Source organism: Sphaerodactylus townsendi, linkage group LG10, assembly GCF_021028975.2.
Source record: "Sphaerodactylus townsendi isolate TG3544 linkage group LG10, MPM_Stown_v2.3, whole genome shotgun sequence".
Taxonomy (NCBI): domain Eukaryota; kingdom Metazoa; phylum Chordata; class Lepidosauria; order Squamata; family Sphaerodactylidae; genus Sphaerodactylus; species Sphaerodactylus townsendi.
Window position 1 is genome coordinate 86,103,587 of NC_059434.1, and position 24,858 is coordinate 86,128,444.

The following is a 24,858-nucleotide window of genomic DNA, read 5'->3' on the forward strand; positions in this document are numbered from 1 at the left end:
GTTGGAGACCCAAATTCGAATCCCTGCTTAGCCATGGATGCTTACCGGGTAAACGTACATGAAAACATGAGGTTACCTTATACCAGTGGTGGCGAACCTATGGCACGGGTGCCAGAGGTGGCACTCAGAGCCCTCTCTGTGGGCACACGCAAACAGAGTCACCCCGCCACACATCTAGGCTGGCCTGGGCCGCTGGGCTCGATTATTAGCATTAAACCTAAGACCACGTTTTGGGGAAGCAGTGTAGGTAACCCTGTTAAGCGCTGTTAAACCCCACTGATTTTCATGCAAAGAACAAAAGCGCAGTCCTTTACCTAGGAGTAAGCTCAGTTGCTGGCAATGGGGCTTGCTTCTGAGTAAACCCTCCTAGGGTCGTGATTCACCCGTTGGAAGAGATGCACGGTTGCTTCAAAGCAAAGCCACCGACTACTACCAAGCTTACTCCTGAGTAACGCACGCCTCGGAGCCAACCGTTTTTTCTAAACTAAAACTATTCAGGTTAAATTGCCGTGTTGGCACTTTGCGATAAATAAGTGGGTTTTGGGTTGCAGTTTGGGCACTCGGTCTCGAAAAGGTTCGTCATCACTGCCTTATTCTGAATTAGACCCTTGGTCTGGCAAGGTCACTATTGTTTACTCAGACTGGCAGCCGCTCTCCGGGGAAGCTGAGGTCTGTCGCATCACCGGTGTGGTGTACTGGTTAAGAGTGGCGGACTCTAATCTGGAGAACCAGGTTTGATTCCCTGCTTCTCCACATCAACGGTGGACTCTAATTTGGAGAGTTGGATTTGATTCCCTGCTCCTCCATGTGAGCAGCGGATTCTTATCTCGGTGACTGGATTTGTTTCCCCACTCCTACACATGAAGCCGGCTGGGTGACCTTGGACCAGTCACAGTTCTCTCAGAACTCTCTCAGCCCCATCTGCCTCACAAGGTACCTGTTGTGGGGAAGGGAAAGGGACGGTGATTATAAGCCACCTTGAAACTGCTTAAAAGCTGAGAAAGGCTGTGTATAAGAACCAACTTTTCTCCTTCTCTTCTTCTGTTGCCTGATCTTTAACTGGAGATGCGAAGGGTTGAATCTAGGACCCAGGAGATGTTGTACCACTCAGCTGTCTCTCTCAGTCTAGCCTACCTCACAGGCTGGCAGCAGCTCTTTAGAGTCTCCAGGAGAGGTCTTTCATGTCACTTATTACCTGGTCCTTTGAGCTGGAGATGACGAGGATTGAACCTGTGACCCACATAAGAACATAAGAACAAGCCAGCTGGATCAGACCAGAGTCCATCTAGTCCAGCACTCTGCTACTCGCAGTGGCCCACCAGGTGCCTTTGGGAGCTCACATGCAGGAGGTGAAAGCAAGCGCCTTCTGCTGCTGCTGCTCCTCCTGAGCACCTGGTCTGCTAAGGCATCTACAATCTGAGATCAAGGAGGATCAAGATTGGTAGCCATAAATCGACTTCTCCTCCATAAATCTGTCCAAGCCCTTTTTAAAGCTATCCAGGTGAGTGGCCATCCCCACCTCCTGTGGCAGCATCTTCCAAACACCAATCACACGTTGCGTGAAGAAGTGTTTCCTTTGATTAGTCCTAATTCTTCCCCCCAGCATTTTCAATGAATGCCCCCTGGTTCTAGTATTGTGAGAGCCTCAGGGTGCCGATCAAATATTCTACCAGTGAGCCATTACCTGCCCCACCAAAACCCCGCAGATGTGATTAAGATATATCTAACCCCGACAAAAGCAAGCACACAAGATATGTCACTCCATCGAAGTCAGAGTTATCTGCTCTGGCAGCGACTCTCCAGGTTCTGAGTTCAAGGTCTCTCTTATCACCTCTGCCTGCTCTTTTCACCTGAAGATGTCCAGGATTCCACCTGGGTATTTTTAGCTTGCCAAGCAAATGCTTTAGCTCAGCAGGTGCGCTCTCTGAATTGTATTTTTACTGTTGTTCACCGCCCTGAGCCCTTGGGGGAGGGCAGCCTATAAGTGTGATTGATTGATTGATTGATTGATTGATTGATTGATTGATTCAATCAATCAATCAATCAATCAATCAATCAATGTATCAATCAATCCAAACTCTTCTTCTCACTCTTCTTCTTATCTAGTGGTTAAGAGTGTCAGATTAGGAGCTGGGAGTCCCAGATTTGAATCCCCACTGTACCATAACAGCTTGCTGTATGACCTGGGGCTGTCACCCACTTTAAACCTGATCTACCTCTCAGGGCTGTTGTGTAGATAAAATGGAGGAGAGAAGAACATTGGGGGGAAAGTTGGGGTGTAATTGAAGTGAATAAAATTAGTATGTTTCCTTCTAAGGCAAAACGTGCGTGCTGCTTCTTTGCCTTAATTTCCATGTTTGTGTGTGGGTGCGTATTCAATGCCCGTTTTTTCCTCCTCCTTTTTGCAGATCATCGAGCGATCTATAAAGATATGATCTGCTTTCTCCAGGGCGACGAACTGCTAACCGAGAAGGAGCTAAAAACCAAAGTGCGCTCTCTTTTGGATCCTTTGTACTCTATGTTTCCTTGTAAACCTCTTACACATAACCTTGCTTTGGACGACAAGTGTAATGCTCGTCCAGGATTTCACCATCTGCTGTGTGAGCTGGAGTTTTCATGTTTGCTTGTTTCAATAGAGGAGCAACGCAACAATTACCAAGGCCGGCCTCGGAAATTCTAGGCCAAAATCTATCATGTAGAGCAGTGGTGGCGAACCTTGGGCACTCCAGATGTTATGGGCTACAATTCCCATCAGTCCCTGCCAGCATGGCCAATTGGCCATGCTGGAAGAACTGATGAAGTACCGACCTCTTTATCTGGAATGCTCTCCTACAAATGTAAGCCTAAGAGGAAGATCCAGTTGGTGGAATTGGCTCAGCTTTGTCAGTGGGAAGTGGGGAAGTAGGCTCCCCAATCTTCCCACTGAGATTGTTGTGGGTTTTCCGGACTGTGTGGCCGTGGTCTGGTAGATCTTGTTCCTAATGTTTCGCCTGCATCTGTGGCCGGCATCTTCAGAGGTGTATCACAGAGGGAAGCCTGTTACTCGCTGTGTCGGCTTTTATTGTCGAAAGCCTTCAACAATACTTACAACTTGCCAGCCAAAGCCGTGTGCGGTCTTGTGCGCTTCTGCAGGACCTGTAAGACGGTTTGGCTGAGGCAGCTACGGCTAACGTCTGGAGGCCTGCCGCGTCTATCAACTCTTGACAGTTAAATTGTCAGCATTGTTGTTCACTTAGTGCCCCGATAGGTAGGTTTTTTTAATCAAGATGGTTTAGAAGTGTCGCTTCTTGATACATTGTAAATGTCTTAAATCAGGGGTGTCCAACTCTGGCGCCCCAGATGTTCATGGACTACGATTCCCATCAGCCCCAGGGCTACGTTCATGGACTACGATTTCCATCAGCCCCTGCCAGCATGGCCAATTGGCCAATCTAGTTCACCAGATAAGCCTCCCCAGCTCAAGTGGCGAAGCGGGGAATCAAACCTGGTTCCCCAGATTAGAGTGAGTGTAGAAAAAAGCAGGGTATAAAAATCAGTCTTTCTCCTCCTCCTCCTTCTCCTCCCCCTCCTCCCCTTTGGTCCTCCCCCTCCTCCTCCATCTTCTCCTCCTCCCCCTTTTCTTCTTCTCCTCCTCCCTCCTCTCCAGCTGGACGTCCTCCCTCTTTTGTGTGGACGTCCAGCACCAGGGTTCCATATTTCTGTGTATTAATACTTTGTATGACTGATACTCTTGGTAGGAGTGAACTCTTCACGGGAGCCTTGTATTTGACGCTGATCTTCAGTTGCAGGGCATCGAAAGTTTCCGGAACGACCGTGTCGTAGAAGGGGGTAACTTGCACAACGAGACCACTTATCGAGAGGTGCGTGAGTACAGAATCGAACACCACCTTGTGCGCCTGTATTTCATCACCCGCGCATATAACCAGTACATGGAGAGGATTTTGGACGACTTCAGGACTGGTGAACCACCGGATGTCCTTATTATCAATTCCTGTGTCTGGGACCTCAATAGGTAACTTGGGTAACGACAACACTTCTGTGACATTTGAAAGGTTTCCTGTGTTGGTTGTGGTGGGTTTTCCGGGCTGCGTGGCCGTGGTCTGGTAGATCTTGCTCCTAACGTTTCGCCTGCATCTGTGGCTGGTGTCTTCAGAGGTGCATCACAGAGGGAAGTCTGACTAGGGAAAAGTCTCCCTAAAACTAGATCAGGGGTAGGGAACCTTTGACACTCAAAGAGCCATTTGGACCCGTTTTCCACGGGAAAAGAAATCACTTGGAGCTGCAAATAATTTTTGACATTTAAAATAAAGATAACACTGTATATATTGGGGTTTTACCTTTTACTCCCACTCATTCTGAGAAGCACATGGATGCACCCGCCCTGCCTGCAGAGCGGGCAAGAGGGCCAGCAGCCGCTGCCGGCCTCAGGAAGCGCCTGCCCGGCGAGCAGGCGAGAAATCCTTGGCGTTGCCATCCGACCGTGGCGAGGCGAGTGGTCGCCCATTACCCTGCTGCCTGCAAAGGGTGGGCAGGATAAACCATTGGCACCGGCTTCGCCGGCTGCGAGGAAGCGCCGCCCACTTGAACAAGGCAGGCGAGAGGGGAAACCCGTGGCGCTGCCCAGCCAGCCGCGGGCAATTGGTGCGCCTGCACTGCTGCCCGCAGGGTGGGCAAGGATGAAGCCGGCGGCTCGGCCTTGCCGGCCGCTGGGAAAGCACCTGACCTGCTCCAACAGGGTGGGTGAGAGGGAAGCGGCGGTGCGCCCGCCCTGCTACCGGGCGAGGCAAGGATGAAAACGGCGGTTCGACTTCGTGGAGCCGCGGTGCAAAGAGGCAGAAAGAGCGCATCGCGGCTCGAACCCTGGGATTCCCCTACCCCTGGACTAGATGGCTGGTGTGGCCCTTTCCAACTCTATGGTTCTGTGCTTTGATGAGTCACTTAAAAATTGGCTTCAGTTAAGGGAGGAAGTCAGATCTGGGCTGAGGTTGACAGCTTCCACTCCCCACGGAGGATCTCAAGAGCCCTGACGGTTTTATTTTGTTATGCAGATACGTCGTCAATTATTCTTGCGACGATCGGCTGAAGAAGCCCTTCATGGATTACCGGAAGAACCTTCAAAAACTCTTCTCGCAGCTGAATGACATCCTGCCACCATCTTGCCTCATCATTTGGAACACAGCCATGCCACTCGGCCACAACGTCACCGGAGGGTTCCTTGAAAAGGGGGTAGGAGAGAGGGTAGCTTTGCTCTGGGGACGTAGTTAAGAGTGGCGGAGTCTCGTCTTGTGAACTGGATTTGTTTCCCCGCTCCTCCACATGAAGCCTGCTGGGTACCCTTGGGCCGGTCGCGGTTCTCTCTGAACTCTCTCAGCCCCACCTGCCTCGCAAGGTGTCTGTTGCGGGGAGAGGAAGGGAAGGCAGGGCGGTTGGAAGCTGCTTTAAAGGGTAGAAAAAAGCAGGGCATTAAAACCAACTCTTAAGTAAATAAATACTGTCTAGTGGGGATAAAGCTGGGAATGGGTTCAGCTGCAGTCTAGGGCAGTGGTGGCGAACCTTTGGCACTCCAGATGTTATGGACTACTATTCCCATCAGCCCCTGCCAGCATGGCCAATTGGCCATGCTGGCAGGGGCTGATATGAATCCAGTAACATCTGGAGATACCAAAGTCTCCTGAACTAAGAGCTCTATGGCCAAACACTTCCGTATTTTAACACCTCCCTCTATACGACATGTTCACATGTCCAGGAGTAGGGCTTTAGACAGGACATCACCTTGAGAGGCTAGCTTTCTCTGTGCGGAGCAGGTGTCCCCAGCTTGGTGCTCATGAGCTTCGTGATATGTTTCCTGGTACCCGCCCAAGGGTTTTTAGGGATGGGTGGGGCCAGCTGAGGGTCTCTTCCCAAGCAGGGCGTGATTGGCTGTTGGAGACCTGATGCTTGGGGCTGATTAAAATAACACCTTTTCAGTGTCAGCTGCCCCCGGAGTGTCGTTTTTATTCTCTCTCGTACTTCTTTTTCCCAGCGTATTTTTAAAAAATGATTTCTTTTTATCCCTGGCGCTTGGGCTTCCTCTATATGGCTCAGACTCCCACGGTGACTGTTTTGTAGTTGACTGCCATGCTAGCCATTTTGTGCTGCACCCCCCTCCCCCTCCTTGTCTTAGAATTTCTGAGCCGCCTATAGCCCCAAAGTTGTTTGCCTGGAAAACCCACCATAACCAGTATCATAGGCCCCTTCCGCACACGCAAAATAATGCGTTTTCAAACCACTTTCACAACTGTTTGCAAGTGGATTTTGCCACTCCGCACAGCTTCAAAGAGCACTGAAAGCAGTTTGAAAGTGCATTATTCTGCATGTGCGGAATGAGCCATAGAGAACTTCACAGCTGCCTAATTCGACCATGAATTTCTAAAGCGTACAAAAACATAGACTCCAAAATAAAGGCATATTAGAACCGCACCGGCCTCGTATGTATTTCTTAAGCAATAAATGTAACAGCTGTATTCACTTCAAACCACAAACATAAATTCATCCCATTAAAAATGTGTGTAGTGTCTTAGACTCTGCAAGGAAAAACCAAAGGATCGTATACCTCCAAAGAAGGAGACTTCACAACTCTCCAAGTGGAATTCACTACCTCGGAGTGTGGTGGAGTCTCCTTCTTTGGAGGTTTTTCAACAGCGGCTGGATATAAAACAACGGCTGGATATGTCAGGAGTGCTTTGATGGTGTGTTCCTGCATGGCAGGGGGTTGGACTTGATGGCCCTTAGGGGTCTCTTCCAACTCTATGGTTCTATATAAAAATAATCCCAAGGTGTACAGAAAATGCAGTAGTTGCAAGGATGAGAATTTCTCAAAACATGTTTGTAGTAATTTCAGAAATTAAAGCAAAAAATCCAAACTTCACATACACGCTACAGGGGTCAGTGCTATCAGTCACAGACCAGGAAAGGGATCTGGGCGTCTTAGTTGATAGTTCCATGGGAATGTCAACTCAATGCATGGCAGCTGTGAAAAAGGCAAACTCTATGCTGGGGATCATTAGGAAAGGAATTGAGTATAAAACTGCAAAGATTGTCATGCCTTTATATAAAGCTGTGGTGCGACCGCACTTGGAGTCCTGTGTCCAGTTCTGGTCGCCGCATCTCAAAAAGGATATTGAGGAGATAGAAAAAGTGCAGAGAAGGGCAACAAGGATGATTGAGGGACTGGAGCACCTTCCTTATGAGGAGTGGCTGCAGGGTTTGGGACTCGTTAGTTTGGAGAGGAGACGGCTGAGGGGGGATATGATTGAAGTCTATAAAATTATGCATGGGGTAGAAAATGTTGACAGAGAGAAATTTTTCTCTCTTTCTCACAATACTAGAACCAGGGGGCATTCATTGAAAATGCTGGGGGGAAGAATTAGGACTCATAAAAGGAAACACTTCTTCACGCAACGTGTGATTGGTGTTTGGAATATGCTGCCACAGGAGGTGGTGATGGCCACTCACCTGGATAGCTTTAAAAGGGGCTTGGACAGATTTATGGAGGAGAAGTCGATCTATGGCTACCAATCTTGATCCTCTTTGATCTGAGATTGCAAATGCCTTAACAGTCCAGATTCTCGGGAGCAACAGCCGCAGAAGGCCATTGCTTTCACCTCCTGCAGGTGAGCTCCCAAAGGCACCTGGTGGGCCACTGCGAGTAGCAGAGAGCTGGACTAGATGGACTCTGGTCTGATCCAGCTGGCTTGTTCTTATGTTCTTAAACTCCCTGAGCTAGCAAGCTGCTGGCTATGACTGTGTTTCTTTGCTGATGATTACACAGCTGTCGCAGGCTCAAAAGCGCTGTCCCACTTTGAATAATTGCTGTATTTACAAATAGGCCCAGGTTGATCTTGTTTTCAGGCAGTTGGCTAATTCTTTTGAGCCTGCAAGTTAGCCGTGGTCTGCTCCTCGTGTTTCGCCTGCATCTGTGGCTGCTGTCTTCAGAGGCACGCCCGCTCAAACCTCTACTTCTCTTGCCACGTGCAGAGGAAGAACATAGCGACTACCGGGGACGTGCTGAAGGCCAACTTCGAAGCCGCCACCCTCGCCTGCTGCTACCAGTTTGACGTTCTGGACTTGAACTTCTACTTCCGCTTCTTCATGGACCTGCAGGCTAAAGACGGGATCCACTGGAACCAGTTTGCGCACCGCCGCATCACCAAACTGTTGCTGACCCACGTGGCCGACGCCTGGGGAGTCGAGCTCAAAAGTAAAATCCCCCTAAAGGGTGAGTGGCTTGCATTGATAGAGGCGTTTGTCAATCACAGACACATGGGAAGCTAGAGCTGTAATAGAGGAGTGTTGTGTTGTATGGGAGTGTTGTGTTGTAGAGGAGGAGCAGCAGTGGCGTAGGAGGTTAAGAGCTCGTGTATCTAATCTGGAGGAACCGGGTTTGATTCCCAGCTCTGCCGCCTGAGCTGTGGAGGCTTCTCTGGGGAATTCAGATTAGCCTGTGCACTCCCACACATGCCAGCTGGGTGACCTTGGGCGAGTCACAGCTTCTCGGAGCTCTCTCAGCCCCACCTACCTCACAGGGTGCTTGTTGTGAGGGGGGAAGGGCAAGGAGATTGTAAGCCCCTTTGAGTCTCTTTACAGGAGAGAAAGGGGGGATATAAATCCAAACTACTACTCCTCCTCCTCCTCCTCCTTCTTCTCCTCCTCCTCCTCCTCCTCCTTCTTCTTCTTCTTCTTCTTCTTCTTCTTCTTCTTCTTCTTCTTCTTCTTCTTCTTCTTCTTCTTCTTCTTGTAGTTGGGGTTGACAGCAGATTTTGGAGATATTGTAAAAACATCTGGATATTGACAAGCCGGAACGGGTACGCAGGAGGATGACCAAAAATACAGTGGCATAGCTAGCGAGCGGGAGAGATGCCGGTGTGTGGCTGAGCAGGGTGTCTTGCGCGTGAGGTGAAGTTCACTCCTGCAGCTCTAAGCCCCCCTGCCAAAATGGTAAAAGGTATGGATTCCCTGCCCTATGAGGACAGACTTAGGGAGCTGGGTATTTTTAATCTGTAGAAGAGAAGGGTAAGGGGTGACATGATAGCCATGTTGAAATATTTGGAGTGATCTCATGTCGAAGAGGGAGCAAGCTTGTTTTCCGCTGCTCCAACATGGATTAATAGGTTCAAACGTCGAGAAAAGAGATCCCACCTAAACATTAGGAGGAACTTCCTGCCAGTAAGGGCTGTTCAACAGAGCAATACACTGCCTCGGAGTGTGATGAAATCTCTTTTTGGAGCTCCAGGAGCAGCAGTGGCGTAGGAGGTTAAGAGCTCGTGTATCTAATCTGGAGGAACCGGGTTTGATTCCCAGCTCTGCCGCCTGAGCTGTGGAGGCTTATCTGGGGAATTCAGATTAGCCTGTACCCTCCCACACACGCCAGCTGGGTGACCTTGGGCTAGTCACAGCTTCTCGGAGCTCTCTCAGCCCCACCTACCTCACAGGGTGCTTGTTGTGAGGGGGGAAGGGCAAGGAGATTGTCAGCCCCTTTGAGTCTCCTGCAGGAGAGAAAGGGGGGATATAAATCCAAACTCCTCCTCTTCTTCTTCTTCTTCTTCTTCCTCCTCCTCCTCCTCCTCCTCCTCCTCCTCCTCCTCCTCCTCCTCCTCCTTTGGAAATGTGTTCCTGCATGGCAGGGGGTGGAACTGGGCAGCCCTTGTGGTCTCTTCCAACTCTATGATTCTACCAGTTAAGGCTTCGACGGGCATTGCTGTGCCTGTCAGTACCATGCTGCCTTTTGCAGATGTATTTATACTAAAGGGTGCAAACAATAGAAAGGCAGGGGCAGATATTACAAAGAGAGAGACACACACCCCCTTTTATAAGATCCAGTCATTCAAGCCATTGATCCACACAGGCTGGCTTTGGAGCGATAATGGAAGCACTGGTTTTCCTTGCGATGTGTAGGGAAACACACTGCCCAGAGAGTTTGCCATGAGAGGTGGATGACTCCCGCCCCGCAGCACTGTTGTTGCATCTTGAGATATGCGTGCACGGTGGACTCCCATCTAGCTTCTAGCAGCCTGCCTAATCCTTGTCGGTTGTTAATGCTGGTGCAAAGAATGGCGGAATTGGATGAGGACCAGCAAGGAATTCCTGTTGCACTTAAGCGCAAGAAATCCTACTTAACAACTGTTTCAGCCTTCTCCATGAGCTGACCATCATCTTGCTTATCTGTTTGTAAGAAGACCTGGATTTGTACTATGCTTTTCTCTCCCCCAAGGAGTCTTAGAGCAGCTTACAACCCTTCCCTTCCCCATAACAGATACCTTGTGAGGTAGGTGGGGCTGAGAGAGTTCAGAGAGAACCGTGACTGGACTCTTACAATACTACGCATATCACATCACCCTACAACATAGTCAAGGTGACTAAACGATGTCTTCTTCACTCGGTCCTATGTCTTCGTCCTCTTCTTTGAAGATAATCAACTTCTTTGAAGATAATCAATCACTTGTTAATAGCTGCATATACTGCATTCCAGTCAGTAGAAGTACGTCTATATGGCAATGCGGACCGGTCTGGGCCAAGTCCATCAATTGAATATCCAATCATAAACGGGTTGCGCTACTGTAACCGTTTTCGATAGATTCTTCTTCAGATTACAATTAATTCTTCAATCTTAATCGGGATAATTACTCAAGGTGACTTCCTCACATCCATTCAGTTTCCCTTCTGAAGGAGAGGAGTTTGGATTTATATCCTTTTCTAAACCATAAGCAGCTTAACAAAATCATTTCCCTTCCTCTCCCCGCAACAGACACCTTGTGTGAGGTAGGTGGGACTGAGAGAGTCCTGAGAGAACTGTGACTAGCCCAAGGGCACCCAGCAGGCTTCATGTGGAGGAGCGGGGAAGCAAACCCAGTTCTCCAGATTAGAGTCCGCCACTATTATTATTATTATTATTATTATTATTATTATTATTATTATTATTATTATTATTATTATTATTATTATTATTATTATTATTATTAACCCTTTATTGGCATTAAAAGTCCGCCACTTATGAAACCCAGTTCTCCAGATTAGAGTTCACCACTCTGAACCAGTACACCACACCGCCCTCATTGGTAATCCTGTTCTAGTCCTTTGCTCAGATAATTTAGATTTGAAGGGCGCAGAACGGAATTCAAATCCATCTCTGTCTTTCCCCCCCTCCCCATAATTATAATGGCTTTCCCCCCATCTCCTGATTTTGCAGGAATAGCATGGAATGGAAATGCAACATACCAGCACCGTTCACCTCAATACCCGCCGGTTCCTCCTGAACGTCAGAGATATCCACAACTCACGGATGCCAACGGCTTCCCCTTTACTTGGTGCAATTCCAGTCACGATCCCAACTTCCAACGTGCCCCCTTTTCTGACTGTGAGAACTTCTCTGAAGAGCCCCCTGCTCACCTGGAAGGTACGTGTGTGTCATTCGCCTGGAGCTTTTGTTATCCTGAAGCTGCATCTTGGGGAGGATTGGGAGGATGCGGTTTTGAGGGAAGGGAGAAGTTGTTTCCCCAGCTCGGGCCGCGGTTTAGTCTTGCAATTGAAAATGGGCCTGAAATAAAAATCTCCAGACGAACGATTGGTCTAAATCAGGGGTAGGGAACCTGCGGCTCGAGAGCCGCATGCGGCTCTTCTCCTCTTGCACTGTGGCTCCACGAACCGAGCCGCCGGCCCCATCCTTGCCCGCCCTGCAGGGAGCAGGGTGGGCGCACCAACTGCCCACGGTCAGCTGAGCCGCGCCACAGGCTTTCCCTCTCGCCCGCCCCGTTGGAGCGGGGCAGGCGCTTTCCCGGCGGCCGGCGAGGCCCTGGTCTAAATGAAGCCAAACTTTTACATTTACAAACAGAAAGTTGGGGGAAACATAAATACATACAGAAAATTATGTACATATGCCCCCAGAATAAAGAAGAAGCTGAAGGAGAAGATGGGTTAGTTCAGGGGTAGGGAACCTTTAACACTCAAAGAGCCATTTGGACCCGTTTTCCACGGGCAAAGAAAACACTTGGAGCCGCAAATAATTTTTGACATTTAAAATAAAGATAACACTATAAAATAAAGATAACCTCTCAAAAGTGCCTCGCCCTCTCTGCCTTGCTGCGGAGCGAGGCGCTTTTGAAAGCCCCGCAGAAGCAGGCAACCAAGGCGACCGGCTTCTGCGGGGCTTTCAAAAGCACTAGTCGATGAAAAAAGTAGGTCAAGGGACTTAAGTCTCCCCACTTGCTTGATTGTCACAGTGGACAACTATGCAGATGGGTTAAGCCTGTGATTCTTTGTGCCAAATAGTGTTGTATGCAGAACTGTTGCCACTGATTCCAAGTTGATCTGTGCACCTGTGTGTCACTTATCAGCCCCTATTATGCAGAATTGAGTTCAGCCTTTTGGCCCGGCCTTCCCTCCACATCATTTTCTGTTTCTTGTGCGGCCCCATGGAAAAAATAATTGCCCACCCCTGAGTTAGAAGTTCTGCTGGGAAAAATCCCCACCTGGTCAAGCCCAGTTTCTAAAAAATACTTGGCAGATGTGAAGGTGAGCCCCTTGGAGCCCACAGGCAAACCATTGGGACCACGAATAGGAAGCTTGAAGGTAACGTGGAATGGGACAGCGTAAGAAGTGTAGGTCTGTGTGTGGTGAAGAGCCTGCTTCTCATACACAGTGCCCAGAATTTAATCTAAGTTTTGGTGCCTTTCATTCCCTTCCTTTTTGACCTTTTTCTTTCTCTCTTTCTTTCTCTTTGGTATCCCACAGAAATGCAGAACGGCCGTTTCTATGGACCTGTTGATCATGTGCCTGTCAGGGAGTTGGGTCCTCCCTCTCTTTTCCCTGTTGGTCATGCACCTGTCAGGGAGTTGGGTCCTCCTTTCCCTGTTGATTATGGGCCTGGCAGGGAGTGGGGGGTCTCCCATGCTGATTATATGCCTAATGGAGGACAGGGGGGGTACCCTCCCCTCCCGTCAAGGTCACCTCGAGGTTTCCGGGGTAGGCGCCGTAATCGCCGCGTAATCGCCAGTTTCGATAGGAACCTCTACAGCCCGTACCCTCGCCCTTGTGATCGAACTAGAGGCCATCCGCTCTTTGGGGCACCCCCCTACACCGGATATAGAGGCCGGTAGCCCCGCCTACCCATGGCTCAGTGTTGCTTGAATTTTCTCTCCTGTGGAGTTGGGTAGGGGGCAAACATGATGGGACCAAACTTCTTTGGGGGTGTCTTTTGGGCACACAATGGAAACTGTGAAGTCCGGGCTCCTGGACCAGAGGTGTGTGTTGAGGGGGGGGGGGGGGCCGTGTTCTAAATGGGGTTCAACCATTCCTGAGGGGCCACATTTGGGCATCTTTACTCCTCTTTGGAAGAACACGCTGTCTTCATAACCCAGGTGTCCAATGAGAGCAGCACACAATCGTGGTGTGAAGTGCCATGTGGGTTCCCCTCCCCCAACTAATTTAGCATCATTTTAAATGCTAATTATTCTTGGGTTTTCCTGCTTATATGAGCCTTTCCCCTCCCCATAATGTACACGCAACCCAATGCTTGCTGCTTTCCTTTTTCTGGGGAACTTTACTTTGAAAGTATTGATTTTTGAAGATGGCTCAACTTGGACCGAAAGAGGAGCTCCCATTCTGTGAATATGATTCAGTTCATTGTGTGTGCGAGAGAGATGTGAGCATGGTATAGCCCGGGGTGTCCAACTCTGGCGCTTCAGATGTTCATGGACTACAATTCCCATCAGCCCTGCCAGCAGTCCTTGAACATCTGGAGCGCCAGAGTTGGACACCTCTGGTCTAGCCCATCCAGCTATGGCTTCCATGAAAATAAAAGCGACGACCTTCTAGGAGTGTGCCATGTGGCATCTCTATGGCTGGTCCTTCCAGTTGAACCTCCTGTGTGGACTGGCCAGTCCGTAGGCAAGAAAATCGCCCTCCCAGAAGTGCCTGAATGTCGTCTTTTCACTTTTAGTTTGCCTTCTTTGCAGAACACCAAAGTATTATGGACCTAGTATTTTACATAAACAACCTCTGACTCTTTGCAGGTAGGGGAGGGGAAAAGCCCACTGCTAGGAACAAAAGTTGTTGCCTTAATGTATTTGTTTTTAAATGTAGCTTTAAAATTCCTAAGAGAGTCTGATCTTATAATGCCAGCTGGTGGCACGCTCTGGCACACAGCTGGATTCTGTGGGGGAGATGGAGTGCATTCTCTTTGAAAAGACTGTTGAGAAAAGATATCTGTAATATTTTAAAGACGTGTTGAATGTAAGAATAAAGGATTTAAAGAACTCTGTTTGAAACTGTTTTTAATGCTTTTCATTGTGTCGTGAGTATGTAATTCGCTTATATGCCACCTTTCCCATTAATGGGGACCCCATAATGATAGATATCTTTCTCTTTATTTATCCTCAAAACAAGTCTGTGAGGTCGGTTAGAGGGAGCGTCTGTCACCGACTGGCTCAAGGCTAACCCGTGAGCTTAGAATAGTTGGAAGGATCCATTAAGGCCATCTAGTCCAACCCCCTCCTCGTTGCAGTATCATCTCTGTTTCCTTGCCATAAGTGAGAATTAAAACCTAGCTGGCCCAGATCCTAGCCCAGTACTTTCCCGCTACATCACACCGGTTCTCGGTCCTCGCTGTAGCCCAGGGATCTTCAAACTATGGCCCTCCAGATGTTCATAGACTACAATTCCCATGAGCCCTACCACTTGGCCATGCTGGCAGGGGCTGATGGGAATTGTAGTCCATGAACATCTGGAGGGCCATAGTTTGAAGACCCCTGCTGTAGCCCTTCGGGATAGGTCAGTTTCCGTTCCCGTTGTACAGGTGAGGCTGAAAGAACGGGACTTGCTGTAGATCGAAAAGGAAAGTCTTGAAACCACCTTCCTGTTGAAAGAATCCAAAGTCCTTCGGTGTCACAAGTTTCTACTACTTTGGGTCAGAACAGGCTAACTGGCTCTTTTTTTCAAATAGAGGTGATATTCGCTGTTGTTTTTAGTGAAAGGTTTTAGTGAAAAACACTAGAATCAAGACAATGGTTAGGGAACACCATCCAGACATAGGATGTCTCTCTGCATGAAGCAGTTGAATGGATTAAAATGTCAGGCCACTGAATATGCAATTTCTGCAAAGACTACTATCTGAGACTTTTAAGGAAGCAACAACTGGATGGAAACCTCCTGGTGTCCTTTTACCGCTATGCTATAGAGAGTGTCTTAACCTACTGCATCTGTGTATGGTTCTCCAGTTGCACAGTGGCAGATAGGAAGGCGCTCCAAAGGGTGATCACTACTGCTCAGAGGATTATCGGCTGCCCTCTCCCCTCCTTGGAAGAACTCTATAATTCCCGAAGCCTAAAAAAAGGCCAAAATATTCTGAGAGACCCGTCTCATCCAGCACACTCTCTTTTTGAACTGTGACCATCCGGCAGACGATACAGGTCTATCAAATCTAGGACAAAGAGGCTTAGAGACAGCTTCTACTCTAGGGCTGTGGCGATGCTGAACTCCGCGGCTTCGTGTTGATGTGTTTGGGGCTGTGTAGGGATGGGTGGAGGAAGGGGAAAGGGAGGATGGGGTATGAATCTGAAATTGTGTGCATCGAGGAATGCTGCTGTAAGTTTCGTTGTGTGTGCACAATGACAATAAAAATGCTTATACTTAGATACATATGCTAAAATGGGTGAATTCCACGTAACATATGCAAATTACATTTGCAAATGGCACCCTTCACACTTTTGACCCATGCAAATGGTTCTTTCTCCCACCCTGGACATTCCACAGGTATATACACTCCACTTGCTCTACTACCATCCGATCCTCTGAAGATGCCAGCCACAGGTGCAGGTGAAACGTCAGGAGGAAATGCTACTGGAACACAGCCATACAACCCAGAAAACCCCCAATGCCCTCGTGATTCCAGCCATGAAAAGCCTTCAACAATACACAAAGTGTAGAGCTGTCTGGCATTTTATCTGATAGGAAGGAGGTGTCCAGTGTGTGTGTGGGGGGGAGCAACAGGGCTTGATTCTGGGCCTGTGTCAAGAACATAAGAACTAGCCTGCTGGATCAGACCAGAGTCCATCTAGTCCAGCTCTCTGCTACTCGCAGTGGCCCACCAGGTGCCTTTGGGAGCTCACCTGCAGGAGGTGAAAGCAATGGCCTTCTGCGGCTGTTGCTCCCGATCACCTGGACTGTTAAGGCATTTGCAGTCTCAGATCAAAGAGGATCAAGATTGGTAGCCATAGATCGACTTCTCCTCCCTAAATCTGTCCAAGCCCCTTTTAAAGCTATCCAGGTGAGTGGCCATCACCACCTCCTGTGGCAGCATCTTCCAAACACCAATCACACGTTGCGTGAAGAAGTGTTTCCTTTTATTAGTCCTAACCCCCCCCCCCCCGCCCCCAGCATTTTCAATGAATGCCCCCTGGTTCTAGTATTGTGAGAAAGAGAGAAAAATTTATCTCTGTCAACATTTTCTACCCCATGCATAATTTTATAGACTTCAATCATATCCCCCCTCAGTTGTCTCCTCTCCAAACTAAAGAGTCCCAAACGCTGCAGCCTCTCCTCATAGGGAAGGTGCTCCAGTCCCTCAATCATCCTTGTTGCCCTTCTCTGCACTTTTTCTATCCAATATCCTTTTTGAGATGCGGCGACCAGAACTGGACACAGTACTCCAAGTGCGGTCGCACCACTGCTTTATATAAGGGCATGACAATCTTTGCAGTTTTATTCTCAATTCCTTTCCTAATGATCCCCAGCATAGAGTTTGCCTTTTTCACAGCTGCCATGCATTGAGTTGACATTCCCATGGAACTATCAACTAAGACGCCCAAATCCCTTTCCTGGTCTGTGACTGATAGCACTGACCCCTGTAGCGTGTATGTGAAGTTTGGGTTTTTTGCCCCTATGTGCATCAAGGATCTAGACTTCCTGCCTGACTCCTGTCCGTTTTTGAACCAACACACAAACACTGTTTAAAAAATAAGTTGGAGGTTTATTTTCAAAAAGCAATCAAAGGCAGGTATAAAACAACAGTGCATGATGCAACATATTAATAAAGATAACTAATGAAATCAGCGTACCACTAATTGTCCGCTTCTTATAATCCATGTAGCATATTAGCGTAGCCTTCGTTCCACAGAGCAAGCAAAGTTCTTGAATAGATCCGTTAAAGTCAAGTCAGGAGAATAACAAGCAAAAAAGTGTGTTACAGAAAAGAATCAAAATCAAGAGAATGGTAGACCTCACCTGGAATATTCTGCATTGGTTAGACCTTTCCTGGAATATACCACAATTCAGGAAGGATATTGACAAGCTGGAACGGGTCCAGGAAGCAGCAGTGGCGCAGTGGCTAAGAGCAGGTGCACTCTGATCTGGAGGAACCGGGTTTGATTCCCAGCTCTGCCACTTGAGTTGTGGAGGCATATCTGGGGAATTCAGATTAGCCTGTGCACTCCCACACACGCCAGCTGGGGGACCTTGGGCTAGTCACAGCTTTTCGGAGCTCTCTCCGCCCCACCCACCTCACAGGGTGTTTGTTGTGAGGGAGGAAGGGCAAGGAGATTGTCAGCCCCTTTGAGTCTCCTACAGGAGAGAAAGGGGGGATATAAATCCAAACTCCTCCTCCTCTTCTTCTTCTTCCAGAGGAGGGCAACAAAAATGGTCAAAGGTCTGGAATCCATGCCCTAAGAGAGGAGAGACTTGGAGAGCTGGGGATAGTTTGGTGAAGAGACAGTTGAGAGGTGACATGATAGCTACGTGTAGATATTTGAAGGGGTGTGATGTTGGTGAGGGAACAAACTTGTTTTCTGTTGCTCCAGAGATTGGGACCAGGAGTCATGGGTTCAAGGTGAAAGAAAAGAGATTCCACCTAAACATTAGGAAGAACTTCCTGTCAGGCCTGTTCGACAGTGGAATACACCACCTCGAAGGGTGGTGGAGTCTCCTCCTTCGGAGGTTTTTCAACAGAGGCTGGATGGCCATCTGTCAGGAGTGCTTTGATTGTGTGTTCCTGCATGGCAGGGGGCTTGACTGGATGGCCCTTGGGGTCTCTTCCAACTCTACGATTCTATGGTAACATGAGCTAAAATTGTAAAGAGATTACTTCCACATCAGGTGGTTACTCAAAAGCCAACTAGGGTCCAAATTAGCCAGACCACCCCAGAATTCAATTGTCTATTTGTTCCCAAACTAAAAGATGACGCTACCAGTTAGGAATCATGGCCAAGTAGGATAATGTATTGTTGTCAAGGTCGATCCCGCCCAAGAGCTGTGAAGGCCATTCCCTTTTTACAAATTCCAGCAGCAAGCGATAAGCTGAAACAGCCGCAAATTAACCTCTGAGGGATAGCGGCCCGCATCGAAGAGTGACTTCGAGGAAGCTACCAGTAAGTGAATTTTTTAAAGTAAAATATGCACAACTTCTTTTCAGTATTTTTATAAATGATCCGGATGAAGGGGTGGAGGGACCTCTCATGAAATCTGCAGATGAAACCAAACCGGGTGGAGTAGCGAACACGTTGGAAGATAACTAGAAAAGTATCAGGTAGACGTTAGGGAGCTATGCAGTTCATGACAACCGCCCAACAGGATTTGTTGGAGCCTGGAATGGTTAGCAACTCCCCCCCCCCTTTCTCTGTACCAGGGTCCCAATTCAAATTCTACCCACCGTTCCTGCTCTAGACCTTTGCAACAACTGGAGGTCAACTTCCATCTTGGATTTCGGGGGGGGGGGGGATTTGCTGGAGAAGGGTGATCACTACTGCACAGAGGATTATCGGCTGCCCCCTCCCCTCCTTGGACGAACTCTACAATTCCCGAAGCCTAAAGAAAGCCCAAAATATTCCGAGAGACCCGTCTCATCCAGCACACTCTCTTTTTGAACTGTGACCATCCGGCAGACGATACAGGTCTATAAAAATTAGGACAAAGAGGCTTAGAGACAGCTTCTACTCTAGAGCTGTGGCGATGCTGAACTCCGCAGCTTCGTGTTGATGTTTTTGGGGCTGTGTAGGGATGGGTGGAGGAAGGGGAAAGTGAGGATGATATATGAGTCTGAAATTGTGTGCATCGAGGAATGCTGCTGTGAATTTCGTTGTGCGTGCACAATGACAATAAAATGCTTATGCTTATGAAACGGAATGGGGTCCCCAAAAGATCAAGGCAGTGTGGGACTTGGTTACCTACCTCCAGGCAGGGACTGGAGTTTCTCTGGGACTGGCAGGTCATCTTCAGATCAGACCTCAGTTCCATGGGGAAGGGACTCGACGGCATCCCAACCCTGCTGGGATCCCTCCCCAAATTCCCCCCTCTACAGGATCCACTCCACCCCCCCAATTTTTCCAGGAATTGATTATCAAAGTCTTTCACGGCCAGAATCAACTGGCTGTTGTGGGTTTTCCAGGCTGAGCTGCCTGGGAGTTTTTGCTCCTAACGTTTTGCCTGGATCTATGGCTGGCATCTGTGGAGACATGTGTGGAGCAGCAGTGGCGTAGGAGGTTAAGAGCTCATGTATCTAATCTGGAGGAACCAGGTTTGATTCCCAGCTCTGCCGCCTGAGCTGTGGAGGCTTATCTGGGGAATTCAGATTCGCCTGTGCACTCCCACACACGCCAGCTGGGTGACCTTGGGCTAGTCACAGCTTCTCGGAGCTCTCCCAGCCCCACCCACCTCAGGGTGTTTGTTGTGAGGGGGGAAGGGCAAGGAGATTGCAAACCCCTTTGAGTCTCCTGCAGGAGAGAAAGGGGGGATATAAATCCAAACTCTTCTTCTTCTTCTTCATGGTCACATGTGTTTCTCTCCATGGCACATCCCACACCACGCCGTGCCCCTGAAGTTGCCAGCCATAGAAGCAAAAACTACCAGACCATGACCACCCAGCCTGGGGAAACCAGGAATTTCCCAAGTCTGGGAGGGAGGCGAGAGAGAGAGGGGTCTTTAAACTTCTTCCACGAAATGGGAAGGCAGAACGTTCACTGTGATAGAGAAAAAAGCCTTCCTTCTGTGGGTCATTGATTTATGCCATAGAATGGCAGAGAGCTCTTGCCGCTCCAGAGACGAGGAGGAGGAAGAGGAGAGGGAGAGTTGGATTTATATCCCCCCTTTCTCTCCTGTAAGGAGACTTAAAAGGGCTTACAATCTCCTTCCCTGCCCCCCCACAACAAACACCCTGTGAGGTGGATGGAACTGAGAGAGCTCTGAAGAACTGTGACTAGCCCAAGGTCACCCAGCTGGCATGTGCTGGAATGCACAAGCTGATCTAGCTCACCAGATAAGGCTCCACAGCTCGAGTGGCAGTGGGGAATCAAACCCAGTTCTCCAGATTAGAGTGCACTTTCTCTGTAGCGGTGGGATACAAAGCAGCAGCGAACAACACACAAGCAGTCGTGTTGCAACGTTTTCCATCTAGCTCTCTGTTGAGCTGGGCTCCTTTTATGACCCCGTTTCCACATTACATCACTTCGCAAGACCATTCACAACAATTAACAGAGCGCAAAGTTCACCATTACCACAGGCTAATTAAGTGAGCTACTGACACCTTAGTGATTTATGAGTGACAAGTACAATTAGACCACAGGTGTCAAACTCGGGGCCCTCCAGATGTTATGGACTACAGTTCCCATCATCATCCTTGCCAGCATCATGCTGGCAGGGGATGGTGGGAACTGTAGTCCATAACATCTGGAGGGCCCCGAGTTTGACACCTATGAATTAGACAATATATGGTCACTGCTCCTTCCTGCTTTCACTGTCTCAAATAAGATAACTTCTTTGCCCGAGAAGGGCAACGATGATGATTGAGGGACTGGAGCACCTTCCTTATGAGGAGAGGCTGCAGCGTTTGGGACTCTTTAGTTTGGAGAGGAGACGTCTGAGGGGGGATATGATGCGAAGTGCAAATTATGCATGGGATGAAAATGATAATGTTGACAGAGAGAAAATTGCCTACTCTTTATGCAATACTAGAACCAGGGGGCATTCATTGAAAATGCTGGGGGGAAGAATTAGGACTAATAAAAGGAAACACTTCTTCACGCAACGTGTGATTGGTGTTTGGAAGATGCTGCCACAGGAGGTGGTGATGGCCACTAACCTGGATAGCTTTAAAAAGGGCTTGGACAGATTTATGGAGGAGAAGTCGATTTATGGCTACCAATCTTGATCTTCTTTGATCTGAGATTGCAAATGCCTTAACAGTCCAGGTGCTCGGGAGCAACAGCTGCAGAAGGCCATTGCTTTCACCTCCTGCAGGTGAGCTCCCAAAGGCACCTGGTGGGCCACTGCGAGTAGCAGAGAGCTGGACTAGATGGACTCTGGTCTGATCCAGCTGGCTTGTTCTTATGTTCTTATGCCCTGGCTCGCCAACCCTCAAGACAAAATGCATAGATGGCCAGGAGGCGATTGTCTGCAACTGCCTACTACTGTTACCACATCAATCTGCCCTGAAGATTGCCAGAGACCTCTGTGCCCTTCACTGCTCTTAACCACCACACCACGCCGGCTCTCTAAGGAGCAAGGGATTCAAGGTAAAGGAAAGGGACATCTAAAAACATTAGGAAGAACTTCCTGACAACAAGGGCTGTTTGACAGTGGAGGGTGGTGGGATCTCCTTCTTGGGAGGTTTTTCAACAGAGGCTGGATGGCCACCTGTCAGGAGTGCATTGATCGACTGTTCCTGCACGGCAGGGGACTGGACTGGATGGCCCTTGGGGTCTCTTCCAACTCTATGATTCTACAAGGGCCATCCAGTTCCACCCCCTGCCATGCAGGAAGACATGACCAAAACACTCTGGACAGGTGACCATCCATTGTGGTCTCTTCCAACTCTAGGATCTTATGATGGCTCCTGGTTTAGTAGCCTTTGTGGTAACAGCTTTGTGTACTGCCTGGGGATTGGCAGCCCTGACTTACAATTAAAATTGGGAAAATTAAACTGGCCTGTCTTGCAGGGTTGTCGTATGGGACTGCCTCTTGGAATTGCCAGATATATTTCTGTACCAACCCCTGCTTGGTGCACTGCCTGGAGATTGACATCCGTCATAATGTCATAGTCTCTTCCCCACCCGAACGCAGCCATTTTCCCCAGGCAAACTGATCCCTATGGCGTCATAATTTTAGATTTGTTTGATGAAGGAATTGATATTCTGAACGTAGAAAAGTTATTGATTCATATTGTTAGAACTAAATATAAGAAAACACGTATGGTATTATATTTTTTAGGATAGATATGTCAGGTGTATGTGTGTGTGTATGTATTTGCATATACATAGCATTTATGTCAGGGGCGTGTGTGTGTATACCCAGCCATCCTCCCAAGGGACTCCAGGTGGCTGACATAAATATATAATAAAAATGCAACAATATAACAACAATACAAAACAAAAAACAATACAAAAATATAAACATTAAAACTAGTGTGTATGTGTATGTGTGTGTGTGTGTATGTATGTATGTGTATATATATATATATATATATATATATATATATATATATATATATATATATAGAGAGAGAGAGAGAGAGAGAGAGAGAGAGAGAGAGAGAGAGAGAGAGAGAGAGAGAGAGAGAGAGAGATGGATGGATGGATGGATGGATTATATATATACATGTATATATACACAGACATAAGTTTACACACACACACACATATAACATACATATATATGAATTATAATCAATGACATTTTATTCTGACATGTATATGATAAAAACATGAAACATTTCATATGTTTGTGACACATAAATGTCATAGAATGACATGACATATAGTCCGCCAAACAACTGTGACTCTGTGAGATCCCCAGATCCCACCGGGAGGTTGGTATCCACCAATCGGCAGGCATTTCGCCCTTGCCGGGGCCCTTTCTCCGTTCCGCCGGCAGGGGTCGCTGTGGCGGCGCCTTTTTTGAATCCCAGAGGCACGTGACTGGCAGGGGCGCAGATCCTGGGCGCGGCGTTCCCACGTGCGGGGCGCTGCAGTTTGCGGGAGTTGCCGGCTTGGGTAGGTGGTGCGTCGAAGGGGCACCTTTTCCTCCGCCGCTTTGGGACGCCTGGCTTCGTCTGAGCCCCTTTCTGGAGCCAAGGCTGTTTCTTTAAAGGGATCTCTCCTAACCCTGCTTGGGGGGGGGGGGGGATTCACACGTTCTTGGGCTGAGCTCGGGAGTTGGCAACTCGTGAAGAGGCTGAGCCCCTCCCCCCCAGCATTGGCTCAGGGTAAGCCAGCTTCCCCTTCAGGTGGAGGCGTCAAGGCCGAATGGATGTCCCCCCCCCCCCTCCCAAGAGGGACCTCTGATTCCCCTCCGCAAATTAGTGGGATGGGGGGAGAGAGGAAGGGGCCAGGGGTATTCAAGAAGGACCCTGCATTTCCCTGTCGCAACCTATGTTGTAACCTGCCCTAGACCTTTGGGTTTAGGGTGGGCTAAAAGTACATATAAACTAAATCAAGCAGTGAATTAATGGGGGTCATATTTGCAGTTTCTGCTCTTGCCAGCTGACCCTTGAGGACTTGCAGCTTGGTTTTGCAACAGTCCAACCACGGCCACCCTCCCTGCCCTGTCCTTCTCTGCTGTGTTTTGGGAAATGCCTTACCCCTGCCCCCAACATCTAAAGCTGGTCATCTTCCATCCAAATACCAGACTCAGCCGTCAGCTGCCTTCTTCTTCATTCTAGGGTTGCCAGCACAGGGTTTAGAGGCACCTGGGGGCATTTGGAACCCCAGCAATGATGGGATGCTCAAGGTGGATCAGGGGCCCAACAACTGATCCATCAGTCAGCCGGCAGATTACAAAACGGGATCGTGTGAATGAGAAGATTTGGATCTCTAGGCAAAGAGTCCCAGTAAAAGAAGAAGAAGAAGAGAAGGGTTTGGATTTATATCCCCCCTTTCTCTCCTGCAGGAGAGAAAAAGAGGTTAGGCTGTTTTCAAGGTCATGAAACATTTTTTATGCCTTGAAAGCATTGCGCTACAGAGGGTTTTGTGCAGTTCATTTATTAGTGAATAATCCATAGGCCAGAGCAGATTTTAAAATACAATGACATATATTAGACATCACAAAGGCATTCATGGTCATCCAAGTTCATAAAATACAAAATCTTGAGAGAAACACATGGAAAATCAAAGAATGCAATTACATAATAATAACATAGGCAATGGACATTCAAAACTATGCTTTGAGAAACACAAAGACCTAGTATCTGCAGCCCACTTTAGCCTTGATTTTCTACAATAGAAAAGTTCTCTCAATTTGCCCAGAGCCCTTTTTGCACAAAATCCAGAAAGAAATGTGATAATCTTTTGATTTTAATCATTTTGAATTTATATGTGTTTAACAAACAATGGTACAACTATTCAGGGAGTTCACTTGTAAGGAGGACATATTGACCAACATTGTTGGAAATGGTCCAATGACTCTTGATAGAGGATTCTGATGGAAGTGCTAAATATATGTACATATGTACATATACAATATATATATAAAATATATATATACATACATACAAACACACATCCTTATACAGGATAATAGATAGTAACTGAAAGGAAACAATTATTGGGTGCTATGCCCTATGTTTCTGTGATCTTACACAACTGAAAACCATAGCATGTCTTATGTCACTCTTCAAAAGACTCACTATCTCCCTGCCTTCATAAAGAGATCCATGATTATTACTTGAGGAATTCAGGACTTGATGAGAAGTTATACCTCATGGTATGCATTATATCTAGTGTGAACAGAATAATCATATGTACCCACTTCACTCTTTTTCTTTCCAAAGAAGTATGTGTGTGTTCTTGAGGTTGCATCCTAGACCCCCAAGTGCCATTTGAACCCAGGCCATGATTTCAGTTCCAT

At 48.1% G+C, this 24,858-nt stretch overlaps 1 protein-coding gene across 3 annotated transcripts in view; it reads left to right on the forward strand.

Moving 5' to 3' along the window:
- Positions 1-14,288, forward strand: part of PCED1A (PC-esterase domain containing 1A) — a 36,057-nt gene extending 21,769 nt beyond the window's left edge. For all 3 annotated transcript variants that reach the window (XM_048508788.1, XM_048508790.1, XM_048508789.1), the window contains 6 exons: positions 2,409-2,488; positions 3,783-4,012; positions 5,049-5,226; positions 8,017-8,257; positions 11,225-11,431; positions 12,766-14,288. In XM_048508788.1, coding sequence (XP_048364745.1) covers positions 2,409-2,488; positions 3,783-4,012; positions 5,049-5,226; positions 8,017-8,257; positions 11,225-11,431; positions 12,766-13,130 — 1,301 coding nt within the window. In that variant the 3' untranslated portion in view covers positions 13,131-14,288. The remainder of the gene's footprint in view (positions 1-2,408; positions 2,489-3,782; positions 4,013-5,048; positions 5,227-8,016; positions 8,258-11,224; positions 11,432-12,765) is intronic.
- Positions 14,289-24,858: the final 10,570 nt, after the last annotated feature.